General features: G+C 32.5%; 1 protein-coding gene across 1 annotated transcript in view; it reads right to left on the bottom strand.

Moving 5' to 3' along the window:
* Positions 1–13523, bottom strand: part of LOC127734622 (lim and transglutaminase domain protein ltd-1-like) — a 23272-nt gene extending 9749 nt beyond the window's left edge. Inside the window, exons 1-3 of the mRNA XM_052244599.1 lie at positions 13422–13523; positions 10655–10801; positions 1210–1404 (exon numbers count right to left, since the gene is read on the bottom strand). Coding sequence (XP_052100559.1) covers positions 1210–1404; positions 10655–10801 — 342 coding nt within the window. The 5' untranslated portion in view covers positions 13422–13523. The remainder of the gene's footprint in view (positions 1–1209; positions 1405–10654; positions 10802–13421) is intronic.

Genomic DNA, 13523 nt, shown 5'->3' with positions numbered 1-13523 from the left:
TTATTATTTCACTAGAAAATAACCAGTGTTATTTGCCTTTTTAATATCACCCTTTCAGCTTACGAAATTCTAAGAAAAATGTGTACTTCTTCTAAGGTACTTCTGACAATCAAATGGATTGAAACCACCAATTAAAAGATTGGATAATTTGAAATGATATTCTCATGTATGGTGGCGAACCGAAAAAAACTTGATATATTACTATTTCATTAACTTTAGAAAGATAATAATTTTCTTCGGAAGATAAAACAAGCTTGTCTCCCTAAATATATTAGACTATTCCGTGAAAAAAACTTTTTTTTATCCTTAATTATTTATCTCTGCCAGATAATTTACAAAATAAATTTATCGCAGTGTAAATCAATGTAGAACAATTTAAGGTATTCTTTTGAGGTCAAAAACTGTCTTATTTTAAAAGTTGTGTATTGAAGGGTGTGATAAAGCGCTTATTGAATTTAAGTCCGGGATGATAATAGAAACCCAGTATGAGTGTATCAAAAAAGGTTAAAGTCCCATAACTCCTGTAGAATGGAATAATCATAATGACGGTATGAAATGGTCAACTAAACAATATTAAAAGCAATCATATTCTGTCAAAAGGTCGATGAGGAGTTGCGCTCATAAATAGCAATGTTACAATAATCCAGAAAAAAATGTTTAAAGTCCCACAACTCCTGCACAAATTGTCGAATCAATATTCAATATGGCAAACGTGATACATGATGGTGAACAACCCCGTTAAATATAAGATATTTCTGTCAGACGCTACCAGAGGAGTTGGGTCAACATTACAATACTCTAAAAACAAAAGGTCAAAGTCCCATAACTCTGGTATAAATTGTCTAGACAAACTGGCTGTACTATATGGTCAACTACACATGATGGAAAACAGTCCCACTGAGCATCATAGTTTTGGTCAATCAATATAAGAGGAGTTGCGTTCACAAGGTTTCCATGTTTCTATACTCCAAAAAATGGCCAAAGTCTCTTAACTCCCTTAAAATTGTCGAATCAAACTGAACTGGTGGTATAAATTGCTCTTCTACACATAATGGCAAATAATCATATTAATAAGGTTGAGAGTTTTTTGTCAACCGGTCTCCAAGGAGTTGCGTTCATAAAGTGTTTCGGAGGAACGAACAGACGGACGGACTAAAAGATAGATGACCATTACTATTTCCAAATCACACATGATAAATATCAGCTAACCTTCTTTGCATGACTATCCAGCTCTGCCTGAGTAATTGGTAATAGTTCTACGGCTTCCTCATTGATTGCATCGTCACTAGATGTATTAGGATCCCAATTATCAAACAGTTTGACTCCATCAGGAAAGTGAAGTTTTTCATTAGTTTTAACTGCTTTCGGATCAGGGTAGTCGTCTTCTATGGCTGAAATATCTACCTGAATCAAAGTGACGATTTTTCTCATTTTTTTAAAAATTAATCAGATTTGTATGTTATGGATTTATTGTCAAAAGATAATTTCTTCATTTTTCGCATAGTTAAAAATCCGTTTTCAATGATCACTTCAATTTTACTTTTCTTGAACTGTTATTTGTAATCTTAATTGTTCACTTTTTGTGTTTTTATTTGTTTTTTTTATAATACTTTTCAAGTCTTGCCGCGAATCGAATGATACATTTGTTAGAATATTAAACTTATTCTAATAATTTACTGTTTACTTTCGCATGGGCCATTATAACCTAGGAATAACCTGGGAATAGTATACTGATAATATATTATATCACAGGAATAAGGGGACGATCATTTGATATCCTAGGGATGCAAAAAATTCATTAATTTTTCATCCTGTCTTGTGCAAAAATAATTTAACCAGGCCAAGTAATTCTATTTCGAAATCCATTTGCCCCCCCCCCCCCCCCGAAATTCAAATGGTCCCCTAATCAAGCATAAGATTTTTGAAATCTGTCGTGTAATACGTGTAATAGTACGAGATAGTATTTGTGAAACAAAATATATCTACCAACTTTTGCACCTCATGTTTGCGGAATACCATCTTTTCCGCAAGTTTATTGTTTTCTGTTTGGTATTATATTTATAATTAAGATCCATTTTGTTACATCTGGTGATCCGTTTAATTGGCAATCGCCATGGCAGTCAGCAGGGTTTAAGAACATCCGTTGTTCGACCTGCTAGTCAAATGCGTATTGTTAAAATATACTTTTTCACTTTTTTGGTCTTTTGGAAAATGTTGTTTGTGCTGTATTTAGACCCCTCTGCCAAGAAATTTGTTTTGCATGCACACGTATAAAAATTGCGGTTTTTATCCCACGCAATCATAGGTTTGAACGTTGTTTTCAATTAAGTAGATATTAGAAGATGTGGTATGAGTGCCAATGAGACAACTCTCCATCCAAGTCAAAATTTATAAAAGTAAATCATCATAGGTCAAAGTACGGTCTTCAACATGGAGCCTTGGCTCACACCAAACAGCAAGCTATAAAGGGCCCCAAAAATTACTAGTGTAAAACCATTCAAACGGGAAAACCAACGGTCTAATCTATATAAAAAACGAGAAATGAGAAACACTTATGAACCATATCAACAAACGACAACTACTGAACATCAGATTCCTGACTTAGGACGGGTGAAAACAATTTCAGCGGGTTTAAACGTTTTAATGGTACATAACCTTCACCCTTATCTGAAACAATAGTGTAACATCACAACATAGAAAGACACACTATAAAATATCAATTGAAATGGCTTAACTCAATCAAAAGACATATTAACACCAGTGAACATACACTGAACAAATAAATTTGATCTATGATACAATGTAGATACAAAAAAAAATAAACTAAGGGAAGAATAATTAAAGTAACATGTTATACCGCTGTGAAATGTTAAACAATTTAAGAAAAAAAAATATACTTGAACAAAAATATCAGCCATTTGCAATTACTTTAAACACAGGTAAATGAAAATAATTTTGTTGTTAGGTATACGTGTACAGTTCAAATGGAGAAAGGAAATATTTTTACAAAATAAATAATTTTGATGTTTATAGTACGAAGAAGTGAAAATATATAGTAATACCAAACACTTATCAAAGCTGGTATATAGACCAGATATAACCCTGAAAAAGTAAAATAAATAATTAAAAAAGCATTACAATTAGTATCAACAGGTCAAATAAACAAGAAAGTACGATTTGAGAGTACTCGCAGTTACTGACAGCTAGTTAAAAGCCAAAAACAATTAATAATAAAAAATCATGCATCAGAGACTAAAATCAACTAAAACACATCCCAGGGATTTAGTATTTTAACGTCATGGACAATCAAAGAAGACATGACTTGTGCAATGTCAAAAATAAATGTATCGACAGGCAGTAGGATAGTTAGGAGTTAACCTCTTTATAGATCAAAATGAACGTGGGTGTTTCTTTATACATCCCGTTTGAAAAGAATACAAATTTAGTTATGTTTTAGTTTGCTGATGACAAAATCGATATTAGTGCCAATGTAAACTATATTCAAAGATCTAATTACAACATTGGAAAGATAACCTTTACTGATAAGTTTGTTTAAAGGTTCGATGAGTTTACACGGATCACATAGTGATTTCCGCGCTTTAAGTACAATATTACCGTAAAATTTAGGATGTGAAATACCGTTTTTAATCAGTTTTCTACATGTACAGCCAAATTTACTTATCAAATCTTTGTATCTATTAAAGAATTTAGTAAAAGTTTTACGTAATTAATGGTAACGAAATCCCTGACTTAATAATTTACCAATGATGCATTGATTACGTTCGTTAAAATCTATGACATCACTACACACACGGGCATAACGAACGAGTTGGGATATATAAACGCCGTGTGATGGAGCCAAAGGAACATCGCCGTCTAAAAAAGGAAAATTAATAATAGGGAATGAAAAGTCGTCTCTTTTTTTTCGTAAATTTTAGTATGGAGTTTTCCTTTAGAGATTAAAATGTCCGAATCTAGAAAAGGACAACTACTGCTGTTTATGTTAGATTTAGTTAAAGTAAGTTCTTTTGGGTAAATTTCGGTAGTATATTTAGAGAACTCTTGATTATTTAACGAAAATATTTTCCAGATAACGGAAGGTATTGTTGAATGTATCAACCAAATGTAACAATGACGTGTCTTTACTGAGTTTGGTCATAAACAAAGATTCATAGCAATACATGAATAAATCTGCTATTAAAGGGGCGCAGTTAGTGCCCATAGGAATACCTACTACTTGTCGATACAGTTTATCGCCGAAACGTACATATATGTTGTCCAGGAGAAAATTTAAAGCTTCAATCATATCTTCACATTTCCAGTAAGTGTATCTAGCATACTTTCCTTTTTCGTTACAGAAAAAGGCTTTAAACGAGTTACAGCAAATAAATTTGCAATGAGATTTTTCAAAAGACCATTTAATTAAATATTAAAACTTATTCTTGATAAGATTGTGTGGAAGTGTAGTATAGAGAGTAGAAAAATCGTAACTGTCAACAGAATTAAAAGGACCATCAAAAGCATGTATTTTATCTAAAACCTCTAAAGAATTTTTAACACTCCAAAAACAATTAATACCATTATTTTCATAAGCTTAATTACAAAAGTTAATAACAAGTTCTTTAATAGAAGTAAGGGAGGTAGTTAGAAGCACGGATAGATTGGTAGTAGAACACTTACTAGTTGCGGAGATGAAACGGAATTTAAATGTTTTTTTGTGCAATTTAGGTAACCAGTACATAGTAGGGACTTTCAAATTATCGGAAGAGTCTTTAAGCTGGGTAGTGGCAGTGATATGCTTGTTTACAATTTGACTCTCTGTGGAGCGTACGGACCTGAATGTAGAAGAATTTATAATTTCGTTTTGGAGAACTTCCGTGTAGTATATGCGTCACACCACCACTACATTATTTGCTGCTTTGTCTGTCGATACGAACAACAACCGATTTGCGAGGACTTGGAGTTTATTATTTATTCTAGAAATGGGAATATCATGGACCCTATTACTAATTTCAGAATTGTTTTCAAAATGAGATATACGAATATTAACAGTATTCATAATTTTATTCAAATAACTGTCTAGAGATTTTTTATCAGATTTTTCACGTTTACACCAATTTTTACAGTAGACAGACAGAGCGTCTTTAATGACCTGACGACACTCTTTCCAATCTATTTTAGATGGAGGACGATATTTCGGGGCATTTCTTAAGCAAAGTTATGACCTCACGGTCTTCGACGATGTTGAGGTCTCCTGTAATAACATGACCATAGGGAACATATTTAAAACTAGATGTTTCACAGTCTCAAGTGGAAGGGACATTATTTTCTATATTGACGTCTGATGTAAATGACGTATAATTAAAAATCAAACTTCTGCTGTTTCTTTTTAAAAGAATACGAAATAATAGGGGGTTCTATATTATCAAAATATGGAGGTATTTGGCTTTGGATGGTAGAGTCATTGAATATACTAGATAAGTTAATAAAATCAATACCTCTATTGATATATTTTAATTTAAGAAAATGCCGTTTATGATTTTCAGGTTTATCGATACTAGGAAACAGCCTATGATGACAAAAGGCTGTAATAATACGAGTGTATTCATACATTGGTCTAAAAAAAGAAATTTTATCACACTCCAAAAAAATAGCATATAATTTACTTTATATTGGTATCTGACCCAGTTTGCATAATACTTGATGTCTGCCATTATCTTTTATTATAGATAACAGATCAGCAAGTGTATAATTTATACGATGTTTAATACGTTGATTACGGTTTTTGCGTTTGCCATGAGACCTTTTATTTCTAAGTCGTTTATCGACAATATTAATGACATCGATTGAAGTTTTAGTTATGTTCCCCTGTCCTAATATTTTGTAATTAAGACCGAGAGGATAAGCTGTTTGATATCTTTTGATCCAAAATAATTCGCGAACTTCACGTGATTTTTCAAATTGCATGTGTGATTCTCCTGGTTGTTTCTGAACGGTTTCAAGTGGTTGGAATTTTATAAATTTTAGATTGTGATTATGCTTAGGGGACGACCATTTGATATTCTGGGGGGGGGGGGGGGGGGGGGGGGGGCAGGAGGATTTTGAAAATAAATAACTCAGCCTTGATAATCACAAAAATAAATGGTTTGTTCTGTGGTAGTTTGAAAATAAATTACCTGACTTGCAATGTATTGAAAATAAATAACTCAGCAGGTCTAATCGAAAGTATGAGATGGCACCAGATTCTTCATAAATTCATCTTTTTTCAAAAAAAAAAATCCGGAAACACTTCCCATATCTTTTAATAATAAAAGTATAAATATTATTTAAATATACTTGAAATGTCAGAAAATTGGTTTCATTTTACTTGAGGTTAATTGTCTCAGGAACACTTACCTTACTTTTATTAAACCAGGGCCGTAACTACATTGAGACAAATGCCTCATGTAGGAAATTTCAAAACCAAACGCTTGTCTCCATATCAAATTGTGTTCACCGTGAGTGCCTTGCAAGAAGCAAGTTCTGTTCTCCCTCAGACGTAGCCCCTAATTTTTCGGGATCAATGTTTCTTATTTATTTGTCTTTTGTTCATTGATTGCCCTTCTGTATTCTGTTAGTGTCGCATTCATTTTGTAATTTAGTAATTTTATTATTAACTTGATCATGAGTTTAAAAAAACACAGCAGCCACAGACTTAATTATGTGAATTACATTTTTGCTTTTAATATCATGCATATTTGTCTTTTGATGTTGTTCCTAGAAACTTAAGTCTTACACTGAATCTATAACGTGATTTTGCTTTGAGACCAAAATATTGTCATAAAATTATTAAAACAGAACTTGCATTTTCAGTTTAAGAAAGGGTCTGGGGAACACCCAGAAGGCATGATTTTGCATCATTTGTTCTATAGCTTCTTGGGCCTTCAGCGGTTCAAAAACCCTTCAAAAAAAATTTTGCCTCGCTCCGCTCGGCGAAACATGTTTACCAATACTTTTAAAAGAGCCTTAGTTACAACCAAACTTCAATACTGTGTATGTATGCAGTACATGTATATGCATTGGGGGATATAGAAGATTCATTTCTGCAGAGGATAATAATTAATTCTGATTAAATGGTACATAATGACTTGACTATACATGAATTATTTATAATAAACAAATAATTTAAAAATTGTATGTTTTCGAATATTATAAATATAGTTGTGAAAATAAATAATCAGTCCCTTGCTTTAATGAAAATGAAAAATCTTGCTTCAATAGTGCAGAAAATAGATAATCTGTCCTCTTAGTTTACAAAAATAAATAACCGATCCAAAACAAATCCTCCTGGCCCCCCCAGAATATCAAACGGTCGTCCCCTTAACTAAATGTTGATAAATCAAACTTTTGAATTTTTTAGGTCTAGGAAAGCAGTAAAGGTGTTCTTGATTTCTTTTGTAATACTTTCGTCCCGTCTGTCCCACATATTGAATACCACACTTAGGTTGGGTTCAAGTTACCACATGTATAAGGTTTTGAGTTTTTCAGGTAATGTCACAGGAAAAGGAGAGCGAAAAAGCTCTCCCGATCACTGTCGACCTTACAGTATTTTGTGAAGTTAATCTAAAACAGGTTAGTCACTTTTTGACATTGCACGGGAAAATTTGTGGATATCCACGTGCATTTTAGTTAAACAATCTGGTTGTAGAGGCATAACAAATACACGGCCGTCACTCGGCTAACCGAGAGAGTGGTCGGTTAATCTATATTGAGTATGCGGCTATATGGGCGGTTGGTCTGTTAATCGGGTCGGTTATACGTCTGTTAAGAGTAAAACCCACAATTTAATGTTAAACTCTGTTAGATATACAGATTTTTGGCATATTATAAGAGCCAAATCAAAAAAACAAAAGTGTCTGCCAAAATGATATCTATCATAGAACATTTTCCACCTGTAAAAACATTTCATAGCCTGCGCAGTTTTCAGTAAAACTAAAAGGCGTCGCGCAAGTATGTGGTATTTATGCTTATACGCATAGCAATTTTTTGGATAAAAGGCGAAATTTTTTTTTAGATATCATTTAAAGTACACAAAATAGTACTTTGGTTCTAAAAAATAAATTGACATTAGTAAGTATTTCATAATTGTAATATAACTTGAGTAATACCACATTTTAGTGAATATTACGGGAATAAAGTCTGTTAATGGGTTGGGCAATTTAAATTGTGTCAGTTAAGAGTTATTAAGCAACGACAATAGTTTTGCTACCTTTATATTTTCCCATTGATAAAGTTAAGAATGAGATGTACTTGTGTAGAAAAAATGACAATACGGTGTAACAGTATCCTTCTAGTAAGATCATTTTTATTTTGAATTTCTTTGCATTTTATTGAAGGGTGTGTCACTTCAATATAGCGTGATATGGATTGGCCGCTGGAATATGCATGAATTTATTATTTACGTTATCAATCAGCCTTATTTTTGTGTCTGTTCAAAGTCTTCAACATCTATGAATCTGTCATGTCTTGCAATGCAGCTGGTTAAATTCCATGCGTTTCCCGATATGCATTGTCTTTTCTACCTAGTCATCATTGTCATTTTCTGCCTAAGGAAATGTCTGTACCAAGTAAGGAATATGAGCGTTGTTTTCTATTCGTTAGTAAGACATGGTTCTAAACAATAAATTGATGTTTCATTGTTCAAATGTTGTTTCCGTATATTTTAGCCACTCGTCTTGAGCATACCCATTTGTTCCGATAACACCCCATATAGCAATCAAATTATACTTTTATTGCCATTCATATCTCTTAACAGACCAATTAACAGACCTGGTTTTATACATCCGACCCATTAACAGACCAGGTTTTTAATAAAAATTGATTTATGTCACCAAAATACAGATTTTCGTGTAGATTTTTCACATACTGATATTAATATGGTTAACAAACATAATGCCTGTCTTTTTTCGATGTTCAAAATATTGCATGCAAGTAAATTCAACCAACTTGTCATTTTGTGTACATTTTGTGTGTGTAAAATGTGAATAAATTTATTGATGAGTAACCCGCCTTTTCGTTTTATAAATAGTTTATCGAAGCTAGAAAAAAAAATTACACCGTTGGATTCTGTACACTGAATTGTTTTGCCAGACATGAATAGTATTTATGATAAAAATATATTTAAAAAGTTATACAATAAAACATACTGACCTTGCAATAATTTTCTCGATAACACCTGATTAACAGATTTTATCCAACCCGATTTACAGACCAACCGCCCATATAGCCGCATACTCAATATAGTTTAACCGACCAATCTTTCGGTTAGCCGAGTGACGGCCGTGAAATACGTTTGTTTAAGCACGTGGATATCCTAGAAGTTGTGTTGTTAATAATTTTCTTTCCATTGCGTAAAATCATGATAATTAAATAGGGGTATAGGAAAAATAAAAAAGACCAAAGGTTGTAACATTGATTAAGGATCACAATTACGGAATAGGAAATAATAGGCAAAGCAGTAAAAAAAACTCTTACAAAAACTGTTATAAAATGCCCGACGTAAAGACTTAAGACTTGTTTATAATATAACAGTGATATATTAACGAAATTTTTTTAACTTACATTGACATTATAATATTCAAGGACTATAGTTTAGAACTGTTGGTGAGCTTCGTTATACTGAGAATATTTCAGTGGAAGAAATGCACATGAATGAATCTTAAAAATTTCTAGAGACTTAATTCATACTTTCACGATTTTTAATTATTATAACGGATTATCAAATATGTGATAACATAGATTATAACACGCCCTTTTCCTTTTCGGCCCTGAATCATATGAGTTATCGGATAGCGCATTGGGATATGTGGGAGTCTCGGGATGATACCAGGGCCGATATGGAAAAAGACGTCGTAATCTATAAATATTGAACGATTTCATAGCAGGGGAAACTTATAACGCATCCAAATTAAAGTTTTTTTCTTAACGTTTCTAATGATAGGTATCCAAAATTCGTCGAAAACTTCATGTATGTAGTCTAATATTTACAGTTTGAATCAGTTCTACATGTAACCTCTAATAAATTATTCCTTGAATAGTTCTACCCTTGAACTTCTAATATTTCCGTTATTATTATTACAAACACTTCTATTTAAAAAGAAAATTTTACAAGTCGAGGAGCAGTTACATGTTTTACGGGTAAAATATTTGGATTACCCGGTGACCATTTTATCTGTCATTATACAATCTTATGTATTGATATATTTGTTGTTTACTATCATTAGGTGGGCTCAGGACTTTTGCGCGTTTTTAGCTGTATCTCGAAAGGATATTTGCGCTCCAAACACTACGCGCTTTTAACCTATAAAATCTTGGTGAGTTGTAATCATTTAAGACGTAAAGCTACTGCCATGATGGAGTGTGGCACTGTTAAAGTCCACAATTCATCTAAAGTCCACAACACCACTAAAGTCCACAACAAATTTCCGCTAAAGTCCATAACGCCGCTAAAGTCCACAAACTTTACTAATGAGAGCGCTTTGTCTAATGTGTAGTTATATCTTAGTATTTCTTGAGAATGTAGTTTTAATATGAACACCTATAACAATAATCTGTCTTTTTCAAGTACTACAGATTTGCAAACGAATAAAAGTTAGGACAGGCAAACTAACATTACCTCATCAGAGTCACCCTCAAATGGAAAAATGAAACCGTCAAAGTCTGATGATGTATTCATATTATCATCAGAAGGGCTTCTTGAAGATTCTTGTTTTTCTTCCGTCGGTGTTGTTGAGATTTCTGATTTAGAACAAACGTGTCCCATCTGCAATTGAAATATTTCTATATAATAACTAAAGATTTCACAATTTACATCCATGACAATTATCATGTATCACCTATACCATAGTTTCACGTTTGCCCGCTAGATCTCTTTTTGTTTTTTATTGTTCGTTTGCTGTCTCATTGACGTTTATATCTCTTTTCATTCATATGCATTCTTTATCTATTGGCAAGTGTCTATAACATTACATATCATAATCAAGCTCTTAGACTACATGAAGCCGAATTTAGAAAAAATCTAAACAAATTGAACGCACAAGGACTATACCAATATATGTTACGTAATTAATATTACATACGTTTATAAGTCCCCCCTCAAAACACAAATTGAAAGAATGCGTCAAAATTGAAACTTCCTGTTCAGAAAGAAGAAGAGTCGATATAAATACAGGTATATTGTTTTAAGGGGAACATCACACTTTTAAATAATAAAATCAAATTAATTCTAACCAAAAGTTAAGAAAAATGCTTGCATGGTTGGCGGTTGTGGCTATTGTGTCATAGATTATCGTAGTCAGAATTCCTTGTTCCTTTCTTCGTTTATGGATATCACCGAATGTAACTTATCATACTAGGATTTATACATATGAGCAACATCAGTTTGTAAGGAACAGCTTATATATAATTACTTGCATTTCATATCGTGATTTCCTTGAGGGTTGCTGCTTACAAGGAAGCTATTAAACCAAGAGTTCCAAGTAGTGAAGATTAAATCATCCCTTCGTAAATTTTACGGACACCATCACGAGTTGGTTGACCGTTATGGAATATCCCTTTCACAGATGATAGCGGATATGTTCCAATTGTCGTAACTTCAATCCCGTCCCCTTTTCCCCGAATTTGACATACCGAATTAGACTTATTAACGGGTTTTTACTAACATGAGCAACACGACGGGTGCCACATGCGAAGCAGGATCTGCTTACCCTTCCGGTGCACATGTGAACACCCCTAGTTTTTAGTGGGGTTCGTGTTGCTCAGTCTTTAGTTTTCTATGTTGTGTTTTGTGTACTGTTGTTTGTCTGTTGGTTGATCTTTTTAATTTTTTAGCCATGGCGTTGTCAGTTTATTTTCGACTTATGAGTTTGGATGTCCCTTTGGTATCTTTCGCCTCTCTTTTATAACAAAACAAGTATGTCGTAAGCGGAGTTTTTGTTGCTAAATATTTAGTTTCTGTGTAATGTTTTGTGTTCTGCTGCTGTTATCATCGTTTTTCTTTGGTCATAATATTGTCTATCATACTTCGACTTACAATTTTGACTGCCTTTTTCTTAAAAGTTCAGTGATAATAATACTATAATACAATATGTAAATACATATTGAGAACTATAACGTGTTGAAGTTAAATGAAAATACTTATTCTTGATCTAGGTCGACTAGCTGAGTCGGATATTAACGAGTTACCTGAGTTGTTACAGCTCAAAAAAGTTATGCAGTTCCTGTTCGATACTCTTACTATTGATGACCAGATCACTGAGTTGGAGATGTCGACGCTCTTGCTTTAAGCTAGTTTTTTAGCAGTTTTATTTATATAAGACTAATTTACTTCTACTTGTTAGGTTATATGTGCAAAGTTTTGTAATAAATAATTATCAGAAAATAATAAAACATTTTACAATTGTTCGTGATGACCGATTTTTGGATATGCTTCGTTGATGCAAAATTCAACGATACAAAATACAAAACGACTTCTTGAAGTAAATAGACGGTCTTCAACTGTAGACAAGTGTAGTGTTTGAATAACAAGTCAAGATCTTAGACTATATCGCCCGGATTCTAGAAAAGTATTGGATGTATTACACAAAGACCATCGAAGATCTTCCATTAATGCTAAAATATGTACATTACAGAAAAAAAACCTGAAAAATATATCAAATAAAGGCATCCATCGATAGACAGGTTCAATTTTTTTTTAAATCTTAGCCTTTCCAGTTTTAGTCTCGATCAGTAGAATATTCACAAAACATACATACATGTAGAAAGCACATCTAAATACAAATACGAACTGGAAAATCATAAAAACATTATCATAGATATCAAAGTATTCTACAAACAACACTCATATGTTATTGTATAATGTAAAATTTACAGGACAACAGTTAGTTTCCAGTGATAATTTTGTTGAAAAAAAATGAAAAAGATTTACAGTAACATTTACTTAATAATTTCAGGTATCATCGATATCTTTTCATTGTAAGTTTATCTGAGTTTCATCTTACTTTAAATTGATATTCATCTGACCGTTGAAATGTTTATTAATGAAATCTAATAAGCAATTTCCGAGAGAGAGAATAAAGTAAAATAGCAAATATGACTGCGTTGAAGCAGGAATGTTCTTTTTTTTAAATGATTTTTTCCTTTCAAAGATTTTCAAATTATACATTTGGCTCTGCCTCTAGAAAAATTTTAAAAGCATGTGGTCAATTTAAAACAGATTTCAAAATCAACAGTAGATGCGTGGATTAAGTTTTAAAAACTTTCTTGTCCATGTTGTCCAACGGTAGCAATAAAGAAGTGGTTCTATGAAAATTAATTTTAATGATGAGTCAATATTATGACCTGTAGTCTCATAATTAATACATTAATCAAATAAAAGTACTTACTTTCGCTTTCAATTAAATGTCTTTCGAGCTCTTGGAACGAAGTCGTAAAGTATATTAGTGTGAACACTTAAAATAAGACAGTTATTATTGTTCTACTTTTTG

Source organism: Mytilus californianus, unplaced genomic scaffold (genome assembly GCF_021869535.1).
Source record: "Mytilus californianus isolate M0D057914Y unplaced genomic scaffold, xbMytCali1.0.p SCAF_3, whole genome shotgun sequence".
NCBI lineage: Eukaryota > Metazoa > Mollusca > Bivalvia > Mytilida > Mytilidae > Mytilus > Mytilus californianus.
This window is presented reverse-complemented; position numbering and strand designations above follow the sequence as displayed.